At 40.2% G+C, this 23419-nt stretch overlaps 1 protein-coding gene across 1 annotated transcript in view; it reads right to left on the reverse strand.

Moving 5' to 3' along the window:
* Window positions 1–23419, reverse strand: part of Hsd17b12 (hydroxysteroid 17-beta dehydrogenase 12) — a 135584-nt gene that overhangs the window by 76516 nt on the left and 35649 nt on the right. The window contains exons 2-3 of the mRNA XM_059260990.1: window positions 7172–7218; window positions 4654–4729 (exon numbers count right to left, since the gene is read on the reverse strand). Of these exons, the coding sequence (XP_059116973.1) occupies window positions 4654–4729; window positions 7172–7218 (123 nt within the window). The remainder of the gene's footprint in view (window positions 1–4653; window positions 4730–7171; window positions 7219–23419) is intronic.

A 23419-nucleotide genomic window follows, 5' to 3' on the forward strand; every position in this document is an offset into this window, starting at 1 on the left:
GGGCTGTGCTGAGGAGAGGACGGCAGTGCAGGCAGGCAAGGCTGTCAAGACCAACGACCCGAGCCTGACCTCCAGGATGCTCAGGGTAGGAGAGTACCGACTCCCACAAGTTAGCCTCTGACTTCCTCACACGCGCACACCAAATTAATTAATTAACTAATGAACTCCTTCCCATAGTTATAATTTGGAGCCATCAAGACAGCTTGGCAAATAGAGGTGTGTGCCATCACGTCTGATGACAGAAGCCCACATAGAGGTGGGTGAGAACTGACTCCATACATTTACCATGGCACATATGAACACACACACACACACACACACACACACACACACACACACACACACTAAATAGTAAATGGTTTTTAAAAATTGTAAAACAAACTTATTTTGTCAAAGCTACATCTTAGTTGGACTGATTTAAACACAAATAAGGACTGAAAGGTGAAATGGACATTCTGCCTTAATCTTATTCTTCTATTGACTGGAAACCAGGAAAATTTTCATTTGTAAAAGGGTTGCATTGAAGAGATGAAGTCTTGGAATCAGAGCCATCATAAAGCTTTAACCAGGAGATAAATTACAAAACAAAACCAAAATTGCCTTTGTTTGTGTTTCGTCAAAGCTGATTAAAGTGCATCCAATCAGAAGAACTGACTGCCACAGAATCACCTGAGCTGTAAATGCCACCAGCTTTGACAGCTATGAGCCAGGCTGCTCTTCACTGGTCTCCATGTCGTGCTTCACTGTAAACAAAAATCTAGCTCCACCTTCAAAAATTGGCTAGGACTTTTTTCTTTGAGACATCAAAACTGGCAAAAATGGCTAACAAATAAATAATCCTAGTTCACAATAATAAGTATATTACATGGTCATAGCTCTGAGACAGGTCCCTTTACAAAGACCTGGAACTTACCCTTTCCTGGAGATACCTGCAGTCCTGTCGAACTTTAGAAGTCTGAAAAACTGCCTTCACATCCACAAAGAACTGCTTCTCAAGGTATAAACACCAAGTCTGCATGGTGATGGCGGACAGACGGTGAGAAGCAAGCAGGGCCTCCTTCTCTTTGGTTGGCACATCTCCCTCTCTCAGTCACAGTGGAATGGGAGGGATGAGTTTCGCTCACTTACTGAGGGTATAGGCCTTGTTAAACCAACCTGAGTGATTGACAGAAAATCAGCAACAGGAGTGGGCTCCTGAGAACACCACCAAAGGATGTGTACATTGGTCCAGCTGTGTCCTTGGAACATAGAGGAGAGCTCCTTCTCAGTGGGAAACACCCACAATGCAACAAGGCCTAGGGAAGGCAGAACTACTGAAAAAATACCTTAGGGGACAAAGCACTGCCATATTTGAGCAGGGTAGAGAGGAGGTGCACAAATTCTGTGGCATACTATAACTTCTTCCTGGTGCACTGTAACACAGGAGGAAATGACAAGGTGAGGCTTGTTAAGATGAGTAAAATTTGCTACTTTGTATTGGTAGAAAGAGAAATATGTGTGAAAATGGGTTTTTACGTTAAACTAAAAAATCAGAATGGGCCAATTTTCTTTATATGACTCACCAGAGAACTAGGATTCGATGGCTTTATATATGGAAGGGGCTCAGTTAACCCTGTGGGCTGACTAAAACATGGGTGCTATGAGAGACTGCATTTAATAGCATTAGGTAGAGGCATGGACCAGAAGCCTTAAGAAAATCAGAATGATGAAGTTGACTTATCATGTGTACCTTGTGCATTCATAATCCTGCTATCATTATGTCTGCAGAAGGGCCAGGATGCTTCTATTACCAAGGCTTCACTGCCATTTACTGGAGTGCTAGTACAGGGCATCAGGTATCCTGCCAATCACAAAACTCACCAAACAAAATAACTTTCCTGTTGTTCCCTTACTAGCCCTTTGTACACAGTGCAGCTACTTAGTTATCTGCCTGGTTTTTATTTATTTAGATTTGTTTTTTTTTAATCATTTGTTATCACCGTCTCTTTCACTAGAATATAGGTTACAGGAAAGCAAGGACTGCATCCTATTTGTTCATCACAGTATTTCAAATGCTTAGCATAGTACCATGTACACAGGCATTCAATAAGAGGTATTCAAAGTACCACCAAAGACACAGTTGTCCTTGTCAATATGAGATCCTGGACACACTCAGGAAAACACCATCCTCTCAAAAAGAAGATTTACATGTTGATTAAACCTTGTCATGGGAGTAGGAATGTAGCTCAATTGGTAGAGTATTTGCCTAGTATGCACTAAGGCTTGGGTTCAATTCCTAGAACCACTTTAACTGAGTGTGGTAGTGAACAGTAATCCTAGCACTCAGGAGATGGTGACAGGAGGATCCGTCTCAAGTATATGGAGTACTGGGCCAGTTTGAAATATATGAAGCTGTATCTCAAAAACTTACCCTTATTTATAAATTACCTGTAATATATGTATATGTATTTCATCAGCTTAGGACACGGTCTGCTGCTAAAACTTCTATTTAAATGTGTATTTTGATCAGAAAATAAAAACAAAAACAAAATATTCCTTTTAATAAAGGCCAATTCAATGACTTTCTTTTCTTCTATGAAAATATTTGAACAAGATGAAATTTCACCCAATATTCATGTTACCTTAAATTGTAAATTAACCAGATTCTCAAATATCATCAACTTGTATCTCTGGACCCACTCAACAAACTCTACATAAGTTGGCACACCTCTTAAGAATGCCCTAAGGTACCTTTGCTTACTAGTAGGGAAACTGTGAATTCACTCCTACCAACATTTCAAGATTCAACATTATATTTAATCAAGCTTCCATTTTCTGGTTATGAACCTTTATTTGTAGCAGCTAGCAATTGCTTTCATTAAGACTGAATTTCTATCCACACCACTCTTAGAGCATTCCCACCAGTCTAAGAGTTATTAATGCTAAGCATTCAAGAATGAGACAGTACCTAGACCCAAGTACTAAGTTACATTCCTCCCCTCAGGATCACTGGTGTCATGTCTTAATTCAAATTCACACTTCAGCAAAAATTGCAAATCAGTCCATGTCTTGATCCTTCAGAATTGCATTTATACAGCTGAAATCTTAAACATGAAAATGCCAAAAATCTACTGAATTCTACACATTCAGTTCAGTTTGTAAAGATTTGTGCTTACAGAAAGGTTCAAAATGATTTTTTTTTGGAATTCCACATGCTTAACATTAGGAACCTCCAACTAAAGTTGGCTTTGGGGCTGGGGTGTAACTAGTGAAAGTATTTAGCCTTTGTGTGGCCCTGTGTTCCATCCTCAGCCCCAAAACCAAATCAGACTTGTTTTCTTACCTACAGACAAGTCTAATGTACAATCTGCTCGGGGAGACTAGCTAGAGCAGGAGAAAAGTAACAAAAGCATGACCCTCACAGAGAGATGTGGGAAAAGGTGAGGAGGAGTCAACAAAGCACCATGGAATGCTGAAAGTGGGTGATGGGTGTTAATAATCCTCTCATCTGAATGGAGCACTCTGTTAGTTGGTTTCTTAGAAGCTGATAAAGCATGGAATCACAGACATAAGCAGGCATTGTAACCAACTACAGATGTAACTCATTCACCACTCCTCTTCGGAGGCCCAGACTTTGTTTTGAGACTGGATCTTACGCTTCCTTGCCCAAAGCCATTTCTAGCACATATGACACAACCAGAAACCAAATTTCTTCTTACTTCTTACAAGTTTTTGAGTATTTTATTCTTAATCTTAGTCATGCCAACTACAAAGGAATTTCTGTGAGAACTTAGTTTTCAGAGCTAGCAACATAGTTTTTAAATACATAACCCTCCTTTTTATAGTAATACTTCATCGTTACAGAATATGAACTCAGCATAAGTTCAGATACAAACACAACTCATTGTTAGCCAGCAAGAGTGAACCAATATGACTGAACCAAGTATAAACATACAAGCATCACGCATTACATCTATAAGTGTGAGGTCTATAGATAGTTAGCACACTGCTTTACCAAGGAAATGAACAGCATTGGTTACATATCTGCTTAGTTTAGCAAAATCAGCTGAGAGAACATTTGCATGTCAGAATTCAGGTACAGACTGAGTATAGCTAACTAACATGAAAGATTAAATGAAGCAGCTTCCCTGTCACATATGCTGGTTCCTGTCCCAGTGGATCTCAAGCATATGCATCCAGTGTTTAGAAACACTGAAGTTCAAAACATTCCAGGACGTTTTTAAAATAAGTAATTTATTTTAGTAGAACATGATAAAATACTCACAATTTAACTCTAATTTCAACTAAATGTGTCATTAAAAGACATCTTAATTAAATCACAATAGTTCTAAAATAATTTCATTAAGTTTTTGGAAGAGTAATAAAAATTTCTAAGTTAAAAAAAAAATCATAATCTTAGCATTCAGGATACGGACATAGAAGGATCCCACATTCAAAGCCGACATGCTATGTAACAAGTTCAAGGCTAAACAATGAGACTATCTCAATTGTTTTTATTTTATATTAGAAATTTCAGCCGTGCCATTAGCAATGTGGAAGGCAGTTGCAGCATTTACTTACACTAAAGGAATGTGCCACTGGGCACCTGCTTGAAACACTCCTTAGACTGGCTGTACTAGTTGGGCGATCTGGGTTTAAAATGTGAAAACTTACTGATTGCGCTGGAGACCTGGTCCAGTTTATCCTGGGACCTGCTGATTAGGACAATCTTCATTCCACGCTTTGCTAACTGAAAACAATAAAAGAGATCTGAATTCACATACATGAGAAGTGTATGCTGAAACAAATTAGATGTATTCCCATTTAAGAAAACCTCACCAGGTGGTCAGTCAAACTGAAAAAAACAAGCATCAGGAGCTGGTGATCCAAATGAACCCTGATTCCCCAGAACTTTCCGTTTCTAACCAAGCACTGATATCTCAAACCATCTGGAAGGATGATGATTCCCACTTTTTATTTTAGGCCTAAATACATGGTGTGGACTGTTTTTACATTGTTACATGTCTACAACTTCTGTAATTTCAAATTTAGGATTTAAAATGTTGTCATAGGCTAGATACATAAAACAAATATCAGTGGGCCAAAAGAGAAAACTACAGCTAAAATGTTAGCAGTTCCCATAAATACAATCAATCTTAAAATGTGTATTGAGGACTTGGTGGTTAATCTTACTGCTGACTGCATTTATAATCGCCATGGAAGCATACTTCCCAGTGTGTCTATGGGAATGGCTCTGGAAAAGTTTAACTAAGGAGAGAAGACCCACGTGAAATGTGGGCACTTCCATCCCATGGGTTGGGGTTTGGGATTATTGTTAAAAAGATGAGCACAAGTACCGCTAATTCTTGACTAAAGCTGTAATAGACAATAGAGGTATAAGACAACCGCTGCCTGGAGGTCTTGCGGCCATGACTTCTCCACCTTGAACTGGAAGCCAAACTGAACCTTCCTTAGGTTGCCTTTGTCAGGTATTTTGTCAAAGGAATAAGTAACACAGGCATTAAAATTAAAGGGCAACCAAAGTAAAGTACATTAACTATTGTTAATGAATAAATCAATACTGAATTTCTTGAAGAGAATCTTCTACATACATATGTACACAATACTATGTAATGTTGCACAGAGTGAAAAACATTCACAGCGATGTATTCCTGTCATAGGGACACATAAATACAGAGGTAGAGAAAGAACACTAGAGCGCATAAAACTTTGTACTGAACTACCAGACAATTTACAAATGAGCAACACTCTGGGAGATGTGAAGTGTAAGTGATTCAGTACACTAACTCCCAGTTATAAATCCTAAAGTCAGCTTTTATTAAGTAACAAGTAATATTGCAAATGAGACTGTGGAAGATCATTTTTTATAAAAATAACAAGGCCTGGTAATTTGCTAAATTAATCTGCTATAAAAACCAGTAAAGAATCCATTAGCCCATATTGATACTTGAAGAAAAAAGAGACACACATTAACAAAGGAGGAGGGGCAGGAAAAGCTCTTATTTACAGAAAAACACCAACCATGCATGGGGGGTCATGGCTGTTAATTCTAGAAAGAGGACTGCCATGAGCTTGAGGTCAGCCTGAGCTACATACATATGTTCTAGACTAGCTTAGGGTACAGAGGAAGAGATATATTAGAAAATCACTAAACTGTTACAGTAAACTAATTCAAGCAAAAATCATCAACAGGTGTGAAAAACACTGAACTAAAAATCAGCTAGAAAATAGGGTATATAGTCCCAAAGTATCACATCATATATTCCCTATTACTTTTATAATGAAGAACTGTGATAAATAACATCTTAATGAATTGTTTGCCTTAACACCATCAATAATGGAGCACATCAGTGTGTTGTGTCTCTTGATAGGATGAGGTCAGAAGAATTAATATCACTTTTATTACCATTTCTGTTAAATATGTTTACCCTGAATCTGATCATGAGGAGACAAATTCAATTTTGTCTGCAAAACAACGGGCTTGCATTTCTCCAAGTGTCACTTTTATAAGGAGCTGAAGGAGTACATCTCAGTAGTAGAGCCCCTCCCTAGCATGATGACTGGGGCCAGCAAGATGGCTCAGTGAGTAAAAGTACTTTTGCCACCAAGCCTGATGACTTGAATTTGATTCCAGGACCCATATGTTGGAATGAAAGAAATGGCTCCTCCTACAAGTGGTCCTCTGACTTTCACAAGCATATTGTGGTGCGCATGCAGCTACAAACACATAGACGAATAAGTAAATGTGGGCTAGAGGGATGGCTTGGCAATTAAGAGTGCACTGCTCTTGCAGAGGACCCAAATTCACTTCGCAGCATGTATGTCAGGCTTCTCATAGCTGCCTGTAACTCTAGCTCCAGGAGATTCAATGCCCTCTTCTGCCTTCCTGTGTGGTAGAAACACACACACACACACACACACACACACACACACACACACACACACACACACTAAAATCTTTAAAAACATGTACCCAAAAGGCAAAGGATCTCTATGAGTTTGAGGCTAGCCTGGCCCACATAGAGAGCTCCAGGCCAGCCAGGGCTACATAGTGAGATACTGTCTAAAAACAAATAAATAAAATAAATGTAATAAAATTTTAATCAAGGCTACTATTTAAGAGATTATTCTATTTTTTTCTTATTTTTAACAGACTCTGAAAATCACCTACCTCTTCTGCATACGATTTTCCAATTCCATCAGTGCCACCTGTAACAACTAAGAAAAGAGAAGAATAGTTTAGTTTAAGAACTACAGCAAGGAAGTGGTCCAGCTAGAAATCACCAGCATGCCCAAGAACACTAGTACAATATTTGATGTGAAAGAGCAATATCCAGGGCTAGCTGTGAAGCTTAGTGGTAGAGCACAGGACTTCCCATGCACGAGGCCCTAGTTTCACTTCCTATTGTGGGATATTTGATTGCACTGTGACACTACAAGACTATCAATAAAGTTAACCTTGAACCAGGTAGAAGAGTCCATGACTAGCTGGCCAGAATTAGCCACAGAGAATCTGGAGGACCCAGGTTGTGATACAACAGAGGCACAGGTAAGCTAGCGGGGGCTTAGAAAGATTCACTGGTCTTTTCGATCTGGGAAGGGGTAGAGAGTGTGTCAGTTGGTTATTTCTCTGCCACTTTCTTGATCTTCCAGGTTTTTTATCCCTCTATCTGACTCCCGAGTTTTTATTAATAATAGAACAACTTAGATAAACACTTCAAATGCCTAGTGAAATAAATACATAAATAAGCAATACCAATACTCAAATTTAGAATTAACTGCCCATCACACCTCAAATTGAAAAGACCGAAATATCAAGTGTTGGTGAAGATATAAAGAAATGGAAGCTTTCATACCTTACTAGTAGTACTAGACTGACACAATAATTTTGGAAAAACTATTCATCAGTATGTTCAGAACTAAAGATATGTTTGCCTTATGAGCCAGCAATCCTCAAGAGAAGAGTGCTGGAGGTCTACCAAAAAGATGTTCGTGGGAGCTTTACTAGTGTTTGTGCTATATGCTAGTAAAACCTAAATATTAATCTACAGAAGAATGAGTAAGTAAACAGAAGTATAATGTATAAGTACAATGTATAATTAACAGCAGCAAAATGAACTGTGATACATACAACACATGAACACAACATTACACTAAGTGAAAAACATGGAAGATATTCTTTTCCTAGTGCCACTCAAAGAAATGTACATTTATGAAGTGCCTGCTCAGCCACCATCTTTCCAGAAGTTTTAAAATCTTTTTAGATTAAAAAGTAAACCAGGGAGCAAACCTTCACCTATGGCTCAGTAAACCAATGATCAACTTCATATTTTATTTATATTTTATTTAAAACAATTTTATCTGTGTGTATGCATGTATGCATGAGTGGGAGTGTGTGTGAGAGGGACACTGTGCACAGAGTGCACATGGTGTCACAGCACATGTGTGGAGGTCAGAAGACAACTTTCAGAAATCAGCTCTCTCTTTCCACCATGGGTTCTCAAGATTGAACTGAAGTTTGTCAGGCTTAGGAAAGTGGGGAGGCCAATGCTTTTACCTACTGAGCTCAGATTTCAAAGTTAGTCCAAAAAAAAACCATGTTAATTCATGTCAAAAAAAATAAATATAGGGCTGGAGAGATGGCTCAGTAGTTAAGAGCACTGACTGTTCTTCCAAAGGTCCTGAGTTCAATTCCCAGCAACCAACAACCGCCTGTAATGTGATCTGGTGCCCTCTTCTGGCCTGCAAGGACCCATGCAGACAGAACACTGAATGTATTAATAAATGAATAAATCTTAAAAAAAAATTTTCATTTAAAAAATAAATATATAAAAAAGCAAAATTAGTCATCAAATTTCTACAATGGTCTCTTTCTCTTCCTCTCTCTTCCTTCCTTCTCCCCCAACTCAATTTATTATTGAACACCATGCATAACAGGTTTCTGATTTCTTAAGTCTGTCATTTGCTGACTGCTGTTCTTTGGTACATAGTTAGATATAGATACTTGATCATGTTCAGGTTTAATTTGTGTGTGTTTGTGTGTGTGTGTATGTCCATGCACACGCACGTGCTCCATTACTTCCTATTAGGCTACAAAAGTGACATCTGAGTCCATAATTCGCCTTCATCTACCAGCCTGAATATCTCCATGGAATATCTCCACAGAACACCCTTCCTTCCCTAACTGGTTGCTATAACACAGAACTTGGATGTAAGTAAAAAAACAAAACAAACAAACAAACAAAACCCCACATACTTAACTTCTTCTATTATCAGTTCTCAAAAGTGGCTGCCTGGTAATTTGCAGGGTAATCCCTGTTTTTATTGTTATAGCTTTGTTTGTAAACAACATTCATACATGGGTTCTACAACACTGTTTAAAACTATCTATATGACATGACCAGCATGTGAAAGTCTCACCTCTTGTCTCTGGAGACCAGAGGTCCAGATTTCATCCTGCACTCTCTCCTGACACACCATGTCACAAGTCAAAGACAAGCAAATGTTAGCTATTTTCAACTCTCCCTTTTTTCTTCTCTTTCAGACTCATCAGTTCTCTTCAAGATCTGAGACCCTCATTTGTACTTTGTTCCTTTCAAAGCCTTCTTCAGGCTCTATCAACTGCACTGTTCCAGAACATTTAAGGCAAAAGAACCCTTTCTCGTCCCTCTGATGCCTACACGTACTTTGCAAGGCTGTATGTTCTATAGCACTTTAGCACTCTCAATCTGAATTGTACTGCTGTATTTTCCCGTATGTTTTTATTGTGCATGCACAGTGGGAAGTCTTCAGGTCATTGGCAATAATAGGACTGCAGCCGCTTCCTTTTCCTCTCTTTGCAACTGGGCCATGAATGACATGAGAGGTTTGCTACGCTACATGTCCTGCTATGATGTGCTGCTCTCCCTCCAGAGCCCTAAAAGCAGTCAGACCACCCAGTCATAGCCAAGAACCCTCAAAACTGTGAACCAAAATAAACCTTTCCTCTGCTAAGATTTATTTTATTTCTGTAGGTGTATGCCTGGTTCTCTGCATGTGCACCATGTGCAGATGCCAACAGAGGCCTGAAGAGGGTGTCAGATTCCCTAAAACTGGGTAATTGTGAACCGCCCATTATGGGTGCTGGGAACCAAACCCTGGTACTGTGCAAAAGCATCAAGTGCTCTTAACCAATGAGCCATATCTCCACCCACCTTCCCTCTTTATAAGCTGATCATATCAGGTATTTTGTTCTAGTAACAGAAAGCTGATTAATACAGTCAGCTCCTCCCTCCCCAAAGAGTTATCCATTCAATCCCCTTGTCAAGTCTTACCTGCTGTCAATTCATGACCTACTATCTTCCAATAACTGCCCTCATCCAAAGACAGCCACTTTCTGTTCTGAACAATACATGTCTAAAATACTCAGGCATAAAAGTTGGGCTCCTTGCCTCCAGCATCTGAAGGACCAAGGCTTCCAATAGTCGCATCTATGACTCTGCTAAGCCTACAGCCGCTTCACTTCTCTCTCAGTTCAATTCTGTTTCCTTCACTTTCCTTACAACTGCCAACCCTGACAGCATTCTCAGTACACCCCGCACCACACACACATACACAAGTCAACATTCAAATCTGCTTCACCAGGAACTGGCCTCTGGCAGAGGTGAACTACTGACAGCATGCAAGAGCTGATTTTACTTACATCTGCATAACACAAGCAGTGGGGAAAAGAGTTTTGAGAGGCTTACACTAAAACAGCACTCACTACCTTACACCAGTTCTCTGTGCCCTGTTACTCCACCTCTGGAAGCAACTGCTGCCACATTTTTCCTTCTGTTTGTATCAACATTCTAGATCCTCTCTGCCATCTCCTGACCAACTGTTTTCAGTAGTAGACTTATGGCTGATGAGAACTTCCCCACCCTTCTCATTCCCCATCCTCTCAATTAAAGTTATATTGCAATGTTCTGTCAATAATTGGCATTTATGTTACTGGAACACTACAAATACATCCCTATAGTAACCAGAATTTGATACAAAGCTGGGGGTGTAGCTCAGTGGTAAAACACTAAGCTAACACATGAGGCCTTGGGTTCAAGCCCCTGCACTATACAAAGAAAAGCTGGGGTAAAAGAGGGATAGTAGTATCTCTCACAGGTTGAAGGCTTGGTCCTCAACAAGACTACCTTCACTTTAGATAGACACCAATTTCAGAGGTCTCTGGCTAGCTTAATTAACTGACTATAATTTGGGGGATTTCTATAACCACCTCAAGCTGGATAATTCAAAATCTGTAGAACTCGGGCTACCTTCTAATTGACTTTACTGCAGAGGATACAAGTCAGTACCAACTGAAGGGCAGGCTGGGTAAGTAAGGTCTGAGACGGGCTCCCATGCAGTTTTCACCCCACCCCAGGGAAATAAATCAGAGCAAGGACATAGTCTTCCCAGTACATGCATGGCTTTCCCAACCAGGCTTTCCCACTCAAGTTCAGGTTTCATTATAAACACACAGGAGGGACCCCAGTCCTTAACTCTCCTCCAGAAATCAGTGGTCTGCAGGTTGAGCCATTACCACTGTACTCAAAGCTTCAACCTCTAATCACAGTCTTTCTAGCATGAATAGTTCATTAGCCCCAATTACCAAAGGCCCACCTAGAATAACAAAATATAAGGATATGAGGGCTTCCACACGCCATCCCCCAACCAAGGACAAAAGTTAGTCAAGGTCTTTGTTACACTATCATTATGGTTAAATATTCACAACTGAGCCAAACACTAGACTGTAATTACATTGCACTTCCCAGTCAACTTTCTATCTTTCCTGGACACAGTTGTCCCTCCCCCTTTATGTGGTCTTTTTAAATCCTCCTCCACCCCTAACAGCCTCCTCACTTTTGCTGTTGCTTGCTTCTTTAAGACAGGGTCTCATGTAGCCCCGACTGGCCTCACACTTGCTACGCAGGAGGATCTTCTGCTCCTCATGTCTATGCTTCCCTAGTGCTGAGGTCACAGGTAGATACAGCTGCTGTGGGATGTTCTGTATGGCAAATGTGTTGCTGATTAGTCAATAAATAAAACACTGATTGGCCATTGGCTAGGCAGGAAGTGTAGGCGGGACAAGGAGGAGAATAAAGCTGGGAAGTGGAAGGCTGAGTCAGAGAGACACTGCCAGCCGCCACGATGACAAACAGCATGTGAAGATGCCGGTAAGCCACGAGCCACGTGGCAAGGTATAGATTAATAGAAATGGATTAATTTAAGCTGTAAGAACAGTTAGCAAGAAGCCTGCCACGGCCATACAGTTTGTAAGCAATGTAAGTCTCTGTGTTTACTTGGTCGGGTCTGAGCAGCTGTGGGACTGGCGGGTGAGAGAGATTTGCCCTGACCGTGGGCCAGGCAGGAAAACTCTAGCTACATACAGCTCTGCTTTAACAACCTCCTGATAAAATTCTCTACACAATCGACCCCATTCCAGACCTTAGGAATGACCTTCCCAAAGCACTCCAGCTCTCCTCCTACTGCATGCACTCTGGACTACTTATTCTCTTAACCTGTTACACCAGAAGTGGAGACACCCACCTTCTTGGAATTATCTTGTCTTCCTCCTGTATTGAAGCTCATATTTTCTAGATCATGGTTCCCTGCCTTGGTATAATAGTACAGTTGGCAGTATCTTCTCAAGGAAAAAATGCATGGAGACACTTTAATAAACAGGTTTTAAAATGCATTTTTAATTTTTCAGATACCTTTCCATACACAGTTGTTGTTGTTTGTTTTTGGGTGTTTTTTTTTTTTTTCCTTTTTTGGTTTTTTTGAGACAAGGTTTCTTTATGTAGCCTTGGCTGTCCTGGAACTCATTCTGTAGACCAGGCTGACCTCGAACTCACAGACATCCACCTACCTCTCCCTCCCAAGTGCTGGGATTAAAGACGTGCACCACTGCCGCCTAGCTTAGATGTACAGCTTTTAAAAAGTGAAGGTAGTCAGTTACCTCTATCCCTAGTTCCATTCTCATGTTAACACCCTACAAGACTATGTACACTTGTCACAATTCACAAACAACAACGCACCATCTACAGTCCAACCTTTAAGCAGATCTCCTTACTTCTCTCTGAATGTCTCGTCTCTGTCTTAATATACCATCCAGGGTAATATTACACTTCCTTATCATGTTCCTTATGTCACAATGAAAATCAATGGTTTTACTTGGCATTATCTGTTAATTAATTAAAAATTGTGTTGTGTATGTGTGTGCGTGCACGCATATGTATGTGTGACAAAGAAACTGGAAGTAGAGTGTTGTGAGATATTTTGATGGTACTCCAACACTCCCGAGACTGCCAATAAATTTAAACCTTGAATCAGAGGGTGGAGTCAACATTCAACTGGCCAGAATTAACCATAGAGTTGTTGGCCAACCCAGATTAGGATAGAGACACAGGAAGAAATAGGGAGGGGCTTAGAAAGATTCGAGGGACTTTTTGACCTTGAAGTGTGGAGAGGCAAGGTCAGCAGATTGTTCCTCCACTGCACTCTGGATCTATCAGGTTTTTGCCCTAGTATCTGACTCTGAAGTTTTATTTAATAATAGAACAATATAAGTAAGTAATCGGTTCGGTGGAAAACCTCTGTTAGACACCTCAGCTTTACAATAACCAGTGTTACATACAATGGCCAGACAACTGGGGGTTAAATTATCATTTTTCTCACCAGAAAAAGTGATAGATCTTTTTGTTTTCCAGGATATATGCCAGGTACTATATTTTTAATAATATAAAATACAGAGAAGCAATTCTCAGTCAACCTGATGAATGCAGAAAAAACTGAAGATTGGACATGAAGAAGGATGAGAACAAATGCCCTTTTTTGCTTTAAAGCTACAACTCCTCCATAATGAGGTTGAAGTTAGTATTTCATATAAAATAACGCTGATTCTCACTGTGAACATCTGACCATACTTACTGTCAAGAGAGCTAAACTCCACTGTTTACTCAGGAAGCTAACCAAAATATCATCTTAAGAGTCTGCTGGTGGCAGCTTCTACCAAATTAGAGAAAGTTTTTTAATTCTTTTTACTGTTAAATTTTTCAATCATATGCAGGCATTGCCTTTCCAAAAAACAAGGCTCTTTACTATTATGCAGACAAAGTTAGCAAAACTGAGCCAGCAAGCTCCACTTTCTACTCCAGTTTCCCAGAAGGCAGTGCTTCCCAAGATTACTTAAGAGTTTCTTAAAATGAATCACTTTCTTAAATATGATGCAATAAAAAACTTAATGATCTGCTTGTTATTTATTTGTTTGATTTCTATTTTAAAAATGTATTAGTTGCCGGGCGGCGTGGCTCACGCCTTTAATCCCAGCACTCGGGAGGCAGAGTCAGGTGGATCTCTGTGAGTTCAACGCCAGCCTGGTGTACAGAGCAAGATCCAGGACAGGCATCAAAACAACACAGAGACAGACAGAGACAGAGTGACTTGAAAACATTCAAAATCATCTCTTGATTTCTCTGTGGAACACAAAGATCTAGACAGAAGTATTTCTTGTTGTTTTTGTTTATTTCTTACACACACACACACACACACACACACACACACACACACACACACCCCAAAAACTAAGCACTCAGAGCTACAATGAGATGAAAAGATGCAATGTGTACAAATACACGGGGGATCCATCTTTCACGTGTACCCCTGGGTCAGGGCCTGCTAGTTGCCTTCCTTACCAGCTATGCTTCCTCCCCTTACTTCTTTGCAATGGAAAACTGTTTTTCCCCAGATATGATAATGGTGTACACCTATAAACCCAGACTGTGGGAGGATAATTTCAGGAGGGTTGTAATTTCAGGGCCAGCCTGGGCTACATGACAGATTCTAGGCTGGACGAATCACAGTACTGACTCAGGGTCCAAAACATTACGCCCTGGGATATTTATTTATTCCAATTTCCAAAGCAGCTAGAATGGATGTGTAACTGAATTCTGGGGGGAAAGATTTAAGTGGTATAATAAAAGCAGTTTCCCTTCCTCTAAACAATTCAAATACGAGGATTAGGGCTCCAGCAGTCTCATGAACCATGAAGTTACCCTAAAGGTAAAGGCCTCAGGTTTCAAATCCCCTAATAACCATTACCATGCCTTAAAAAAAAAAAAAAATTTCCTTCCTTCCCTCTCAGCTTATCATGGAGAAGAAAGCATATGTAAAATATCTACTATTTAGAGGTGAAAAATAAATGCCTATCTTATTGAAGTCACTATTATAGGCCCTAAGAAGCAAGAGTAAAATACTGTATTATAAAAGGGCTTTAATATTCATGCCATTATGAAAATATCCGCTCAAGGGACCTCACTGGTGTTATCCAGTTAGCTCTGAAAATTATCATGGTTACACCCAAGACTTGAGGAATGATACCTTTGCTACATTCTCACTTGATGCAAGCTATATACAATTAAGACTTAACGTTTTTCAAATGGCTCAGTGGTTAAGACACTGGCTGTTCTTGCAAAGGACTTGGGTTCAATTCCCAGCACCTACATGGCAGCTTATAACCATCTGCAACTCCAGTTCCAGGGCATCCAATGTCCTCTTTTGACTTCTGCAAGCTCTTGCACAGAAATCGTGCACATACATACACTCAAGCACATACATACACACGCACATAAAATAATACATAAATATTTTAAAAAGAATTATCACTTTTAGAAACTATAATTTCATCATTTGTCAAGAAGTGACAACGTCCCCTCCTGTCAACTACATAAAACCAAAACCACAAATCTATTCACTTCTTCCCACTGCCACCACCTGGAGCTCCTATCATTCATCTCTCCAGGAACTCCTAAAACAACATCACCTTATTCTTATTCCTCCCCTATTCATTCTCCACACCTGGGCCAAAGTGATCACTCCAAACTACAAATCTGCACATCATTTTTCTGCCTAATACCAGTGTCTGTCTATGTCTCTACAGTCAAACTGCTAAGCCAGAAACTCCAAAACGAGATGATTAGTTCTGGTAAATGAATGAATGAGTGAATGAATGAAAGAACTTCCCCTACCCTCACCCTTTATCAAGTCCTTGGTAAGTTGACCTTACCTCCCACCAGCACGCTGAAATGTGTTCACTTCCTCCAAGGTAGCACTCTCCTCACAGGCATGATTCTCTTTACTCCAATATATATTCTGCTATGGTTTGAGTGTGTCCTTTCTATACGTGAGGTGTTAAAACTCAATGGTCAATGTGATAGCAGGCCAAGGTGGGGCCTTTAAGAAGTATTGATGCTCTGAAGTCCTACCTTTTTGCACGGTATTCTTCAAAGCTTCATAAAGCATGCAGCCTTCGCTTAGCCTCCCTTGCTCTCTGTCCCTACCACGAAAGGAAACTGCATTCCAGGGGTACAGCAAGTCACTGAACGGGAGAACACTTTCACAACAGAAGCAAGCCTATGGCCATCTTGATCTTGCATCTTCCAACATGCAGCACCATGAGGACTTAAGTTTCTGGCTTTCTAAATTTCTGCAGCTGTTCTGGCAGCTCAAATGGACAGAGGCCTACTCATAGCAGAGTTCTGCTCTCCATCCTGGAGGTTTTCATTTGAACATCTGCTCTCCTTACCCCTTCCTTTACAACTAGACTGTTAAGCTCTCACAGTCCTCTATACCTCCCCTTAGAGCATTAATTACATAGGTTTCCACCAGACAGGTTCTGTCTGGTCTCCACAGTCTAATTGCTAGGACAGTGACTGGTGACTGGTTTGAAAAAAAAGAAAAAAAGCAACAGAGAGAGAGCTCAGTGGTTAAGAACACTTGTGGTTCTTTCAGATAACCTGAGTTTGGTGATTTATTAACCATCCGTAATTCCACTTCCAAGGAACCCAAGACCCTTTTCTGACATACATGCAGGTAAAACAAACACTCATACACATAAATATTTTTAAAAGTTATTTTAATGAGAGGATTCATGAGGCTTTGTTGCAGAACAGATAAGTGAATGAGTAAGATTCTGAATAAAAAGTTGGCCTCTTGCGACAAGACTTACCACTTTATCCACTCCTTATTTGGAAATAACACTTCAGCTCCTCTCAATATCACACAAGAATCAATAATCTTAAAATGAGATTTTTTAAAAAATGTTATTGTATTATATAACTTGTATATAAAGAACGTGTTACATACATACTTTCAAAGGAATCTATGGATCTCCTCGAAAAGACCTGGTTTTCACTTGGCTCTAAGGTACCAGGGCTGGTCTGCAGTGACACAGTCCAAACAGGATTAGAACGGGGTGGGGTGGGGTGGGGAGAGTAGCCACTTTAGATTAGTTAAGGAGTCCAAGTTCACTGTCCTCATCCCTAATATTTGCTTCTTGGGTTAACAGTGGGTATCCTCAGATCCCATTTTGCAATGGAGTAAGGGGATATATTTAGACAGCTTTCCACAGCCTACATTAAAAAGCTACCTTGTGGGTTGGGGAAATACAAAGAATGGCCACGAGTAGAATGTGGGGAGAAAGGAAAGAAGGAGCTGGGAAAAGAAAATTTTTTTAAAGGCTTATGTCTGTACAGATAAATATAACACCAGAACCCATATTTGCAAGCGTTTGAGAAGATGAGAACTGACAACTATAAAGAATATCCCAACTTGGCATCCAGAAGTGTTTCGCTTGTTACAGATTATATAAAATACTGGCAACTGACCAGGACTCTACTTCCAGATTTTATACAGTCAACAAAAAGTACTTTAGTTAGTGTAGGTTAAAAATATTCTACTCTTTTGTCCTCAACTTGCTAGGAACAGATATTTTTAGTAAGAGCCCAATCAACCTTATCAAAATCAAACATCAAAAATAGACTAGAGGAACACTGGGAGCAAACATGCTATTTTTAGCTCTCCCATCTCTTCCCTGCCTCTGCCCACTAAACTCTGACTGCAGAGCCCATGCAATGAGCTTAGTTATTCCAAGTAAGATCCTTTTGTGACTCCCTCCTCCCCAGTAGTACCTGAATGCAGAAAACACTCGATTGATTAAAGATTAATACTGCCACAAACCATGACAGCTGCCTTTCCCGACTGCTTGGGGCGGTGGGAGGGATAAAAAGTGACAGAAAGGTTGGATCAGTATTCCTCCTGGGGATCTATTGCATGGAAAGAAAATTGCTATTTCAATTCCCTTTTGTTGCTAAAAATAGCAGTCTCCATTGATTCAAGCAAACAGTCTCCAGGCTTAGCAGAGCTGAATTTAGAAAGCACTGAAGTCCCTCAGAGCAAATGCTAACGTAGTCTAACATATGCCAGCTCATATTTAACAAAGAACAAAGAAGAGATGCATGCAGGGTGCAAGTTCATAAAACACCAGTAACTTCCTGCATTTTTATTAAAAAGAAATAGTGAAAGTAATACAAAATAGGAACAGGCAGTAAGAACTTTTTCTCCTAGTCATAATTAAAAATTATTTTTCAGAAAAAATTAAATTTATGAATAAACCTAGACATGTGGACATTTCCTACAACTACACTTTGGGGTCATATACACTTTTTTCCAAACACCACTGGGCTGTGGGATAATGCTTTTGTACACGGGTTTAATAAAACGCTGATAGGCCAGTAGCCAGGCAGGAAGCATAGGTGGAATAAGCAGACAAAGAGAATTCTGGGAAGAGGAAGGCTGAGTCAGGAGACACCAGCCTGCCACCCAGGGAGTAGCATGTAAAAGCACACAGGTAAAGCCACGGGACACATGACAACATATAGATTAACAAAAATGGGCTGAGTTTAAGTGTAAGAGCTAGTCAGTGGTAGGGCTGAGCTAATGGCAGAGCAGTTTTAATTAACATAAGCCTTTGTGTGTTTACTTGGGTCTGAGCACCTGCGAACCAGAAGGGACACAGGAAAACTTTCAGCTACACCACTGATCACTATAGAATGTGGATGCCCACTTTACTACAGTACGATACTAATATAAATTTCCCTGTCTCCCAGGCAGTTCTTTCGGGTTTCCTACCAAGCAGCTCTCTCCCACCTTCCACTACCTCTCTGCCTGATAGATAGTATAGAGAGCTACAGCATGCCGCTAAAAAAAAAAGCACCACAAAAATCAAACTCAAGCCAGGCAGAGGTGGCACACGCCTTTAATCCCAGCACTTAAGAGGCAGAGGCAGGCGGATCTCTGTAAATTCAAAGCCAACCTGGTCTCTAAAGTGAGTTCCAAGACAGCCAGGACTATTACACAGAGAAACCTTGTCTCAAAAACAAAAAACGAAACAAACTCAAAGAAGCAAACAGAAAATATCCAAGCACCCAGCACTAGTGCACCTATGTGTTCAGAACAAAGATAAGAGCTGATAAGCAGGATCCCCTTACAGAGGCGAATCACCTGGTCAACTTCAAGGCAAGGTTGTTGCCTGATTTTGTCCCTAAGCTTGGTGAAGACCTTTCTAAGCAATGATTCATTTCAATTAATGCCACATCCTCTTTAAAAATGCAAACACTATGTAATATTAAAAAGCTATCACTCCTCATGCAACCATGTGATTTCATAAAGCCAAACTGCTCATAGCTTTCCTTACCCAAAATGTAAGGGTAGAGCAGAGGAGGCTACAGAGAGCAGGGATCTGAATGATTACCACCTTTGAGTCACAGGACTATAAGACACCATATGGAATTAGGCTCTTATTTTAATACAAATAGTAAAACAAATCATTAAGCTCATGAACAATAAAATCACAACAGCAAAGGTTCAAGGCCAGGTTTAAGCCTCAACTCAGTCAACTTCTATTGTTTGTTTCTTTATTTGTAAAGTTAACATTGTTTCACAGAATCATGATAGAAGACTCACAACTACTGAGTAACCACCATACTAGACTAAGAAAATATTAAACAGGGCAATGTATATCATGTGTTTACCAAAGTACCTGGACAGAGTAAGTTCTCAATAACTGTTAGCAATGAGATGCAGAATATTAGGAGAAAGAAACAAAGGAAAATTGTTATTAATATTCCTCTTTTTTCCAAAGGAAATTGCAATTAATCTTGCTTCACAGTCCCTTAAATTAGAAGTAAAACTCCAATCAATGTATCATTCACTTTATACTACTCCATACTGTGGAGTCTGCATTTGGATTGCTCTCTTGGCTAGAATAGGCCTTTTAGGTAAGCTGGAGTTTCCTGAGTACCTAATGTGCCAAACAGCAGCAAACACTTCACAGATGCCATCTTAACAAGTTGTCTCAGCATCCCACAAAGTGCAATTATGAGCTGCACAGACTATTAAGAAAGTTTTTTTAAAAAAAAAAAAAAGTTAAAAAAGAAAAAAAGAAAAAAAATGGAGCCTTGTGATAGTTCCTAATTCTACAGATGAAGAAACATTGCTGAAGTTAAACAACTAGCCAAAAGCCATATTGTGCCAAATCTAATTGCTAGAACATGAATCTCCTATACTAGGAAATTTGCCTTATGAACCTTCACAGTTGGATTTAGCCACAGTACAGTATGCTTACATGAATGCTCCAGTGTCTTTCTCATTAATCTGATGATGTTAAATGCAGTTTTATTCTCTCTGTTCCTTAATCAGCCTCCCCTCCAGCCAAACTGCTTCATGTTTCCCAAATGGAACACAACAGGGAGTCAGCTCCATGTGTGCCTGAGTTACTCCTCAAACTGACAGAACCATTCTTCTTTATTCTCCAGTCACACCAACCACTTTTAATAACTTGAACTTCTAAGCTTTATGGACCACAACAATCATCCAATATGGCTGACTACTGGATTCTAGAATTCCAACAGGAGAGCCTAAATAATATGTTCACATTCAAAATAGACACGCAGAACCAACGTTCTCTAACTTGTTAAATCTGGCTCTTAACACTAATCATTAATCAGATCATAAAATATACTAGAGCTGGGAAGATAGCTAGCTCATTTGGTAAAATGCTGGTCAAAAGGACCTGAGTTTGCACCCCAGCTGGGTGTGCTGTCAAACATCTGTAATCCCAGTGCTGAGGAGGCAGAGCCAAGAAGATCCCCAGACCCAGAGTCTCCCGCTGAATAACTACTTCTCTAAAGACTAAATAGGCCATACTCATAGTTATCTTGCAGACCAAAGTCTGGAGTTCATACTTTCTAACAAGAACAGGTTCTGGGTGTGTGCTCCAGCCTGGAACACCGTCTCATCAGTTGCCTCTCTTCTTATTGTCCTTAAAGACAAATAACACTGGTCTACTTCTCTACCTAAGTCCATTTGCCTATAAATTGATAACAATGGTTGCATTGGGCAGCAAGTAAAATAGCAGCAAGATTAGAGGACAATGAACTGGAGTTCTTCCTCATAATCAACAACTTGCAAAACTCAGGACTCTTAATGATCAGAAGAATGGGATGGGACCGGAGTCCTTTCTCTGGCCTGGGAGAAGATGTGACATCCTGAATGGATAGGAAGGTCATTAATTGACAACTATCCAAACCTTACAAGATTACTTACTACCTGGTTTAAGACTTTCTGATAAAGAACAAAGATATACCACTGGCCCCTCCATGGGCCTGTCAATCACCTGAACAGAAAAATGGACCTCAAGAAGCTGTCGGTGGGTGGTGGTGGGGTGGGAGATGGCTAGAGAGACATCACAGTGGTTAAGAGCACTTGCTGCTCTTCTAGAGAAACCTGAGTTCAGTTCCCAACACCCACATCAGTCATCTTACAGCCACCTGTAACTCCAGCTCTAGGTGATCCAATACCATCTTCTGGGGTCAGCTGTTTGTTCTACAGAGCTTTAGAAACAGCAGAAAGACTACCTAAAATGTAGAGTATGGATAATGGTCCCTGGAACCACTGCCTATTCTCACCTTGAACGTTCTATTCTGCAGTGGTCCTGTGGCCACCATACACTCTCACCCTGAATGTTCTGCTCTACAGTGGTCCTGTGGTCACTGTCCACTCTCCCCCTGAGTGTTCTGCTCTGTAGTGGCCCTGTGGTCACAGTCCACTCTCCCCTGAGTGTTCTGCTCTGCAGTGGTCCTGTGGACACTGTCCACTCTCATCTTGAGTGCTCTGATCTGCAATGGTCCATGGCCACTGTCTACTCTAACTCAGAATGTTCTGCTCTACAGTGGTCCTGTGGTCACCGTCCACAGGATTTTGTGTGTGTGTGTGTGTGTGTGTGTGTGTGTGTGTGTGTGTGTGTATGTATTTATCATCATTAAGCACTTCGAATAATTACATACTATATATTACAATCAATGATTATTACATTATCTGTTAACTGTTATAAGGTAAAATAGCATAAAATATTTTCTTATTAAATTTTATCAAGAATTGTAGATGTGTGGCTATTGATTGCTTAATGAATCACTAAGTCACTCTGAGAGGTAACTCCATTCTTCCTTATAACTGTATCTTGGTTAGTCTTCTCCCACCCAACTTAGCCACACTCTAAAACCATGCCATTTGGTTATGACCCAACTTAAATAAGTCCTCCTATAGAAAAGTTTTGGATGAGTCCACCTTCTAACATGGCAATAATTTTTATGTGTTTTTCTGTTTTGTTTTGGTTTTTGGGGTTTTGGGGGGGTATATTTTGTTGTTGTTATTGTTGTTGTTTTGAGACAGGGTTTCTCTGTGTTGTTTTGGTGCCTGTTCTGGATCTCGCTCTGTAGAACAGGCTGGCCTCGAACTCACAGAGATCCGTCTGGCTCTGCCTCCTGAGTGCTGGGATTAAAGGTGTGCGCCACCACCACCCACTTATGTGTTTTTTTAATCTCTCTCTCTAACTAGATCATAAACTTCATGAGAGAGGCAAAGTGCTTTTACTGACAGATGAATCCCCTGTGCCCTGAATAATAACTGGCAAGCAAATTATCAATGAATATTGAAAACTAACATTCAACCAGGGTTACTCAGGCTTCTTTGATGTTGAATAGATTCTTGTCTGTTCAAGCCACCAGTCAGTTGTCCCAACCTAAAGCTGGAAAATTCCTGACTGCTGAAGAAATGCAGAAGACTCAGAATATTTACTATCCCCTCACTGTTGCTACTGTCCCAAACTGTAACATGCTCACTGTGTTCCAGGCAAAAAAAACTTGATCATGGGGGTAGGAGGAGGGCTGTTGTTTTCTGTTTGCTTAAAGGGTTTCAGTTTTTGTTTCTGAGCCAGTATCTCAGTATGTAGCCCGAGCTGGTCTGGAATTCATGACCCTCCCACCTCTGGGATTGCAGTTGTGCACCACTATGCCTGGCTGACACTAGGTATTTTCTCTACAGTGCTAAATAAGCAACACCTTTCTTTAACTTTTACAATAACATCTAAGTTACCTATCAGTTGTATAAAATGAGTCTCAGAAAAGCTAAAGAACTTGCCCAAGGTAACAGAGCTAGAAGATGGGTGGTCTAATTTACAAATCCAAGTTCCTGGCTTTAATGTCCAGTCTGACACAAAATGCTATACTGC

This window comes from Peromyscus eremicus, chromosome 4, assembly GCF_949786415.1.
Source record: "Peromyscus eremicus chromosome 4, PerEre_H2_v1, whole genome shotgun sequence".
Classification (NCBI taxonomy): domain Eukaryota; kingdom Metazoa; phylum Chordata; class Mammalia; order Rodentia; family Cricetidae; genus Peromyscus; species Peromyscus eremicus.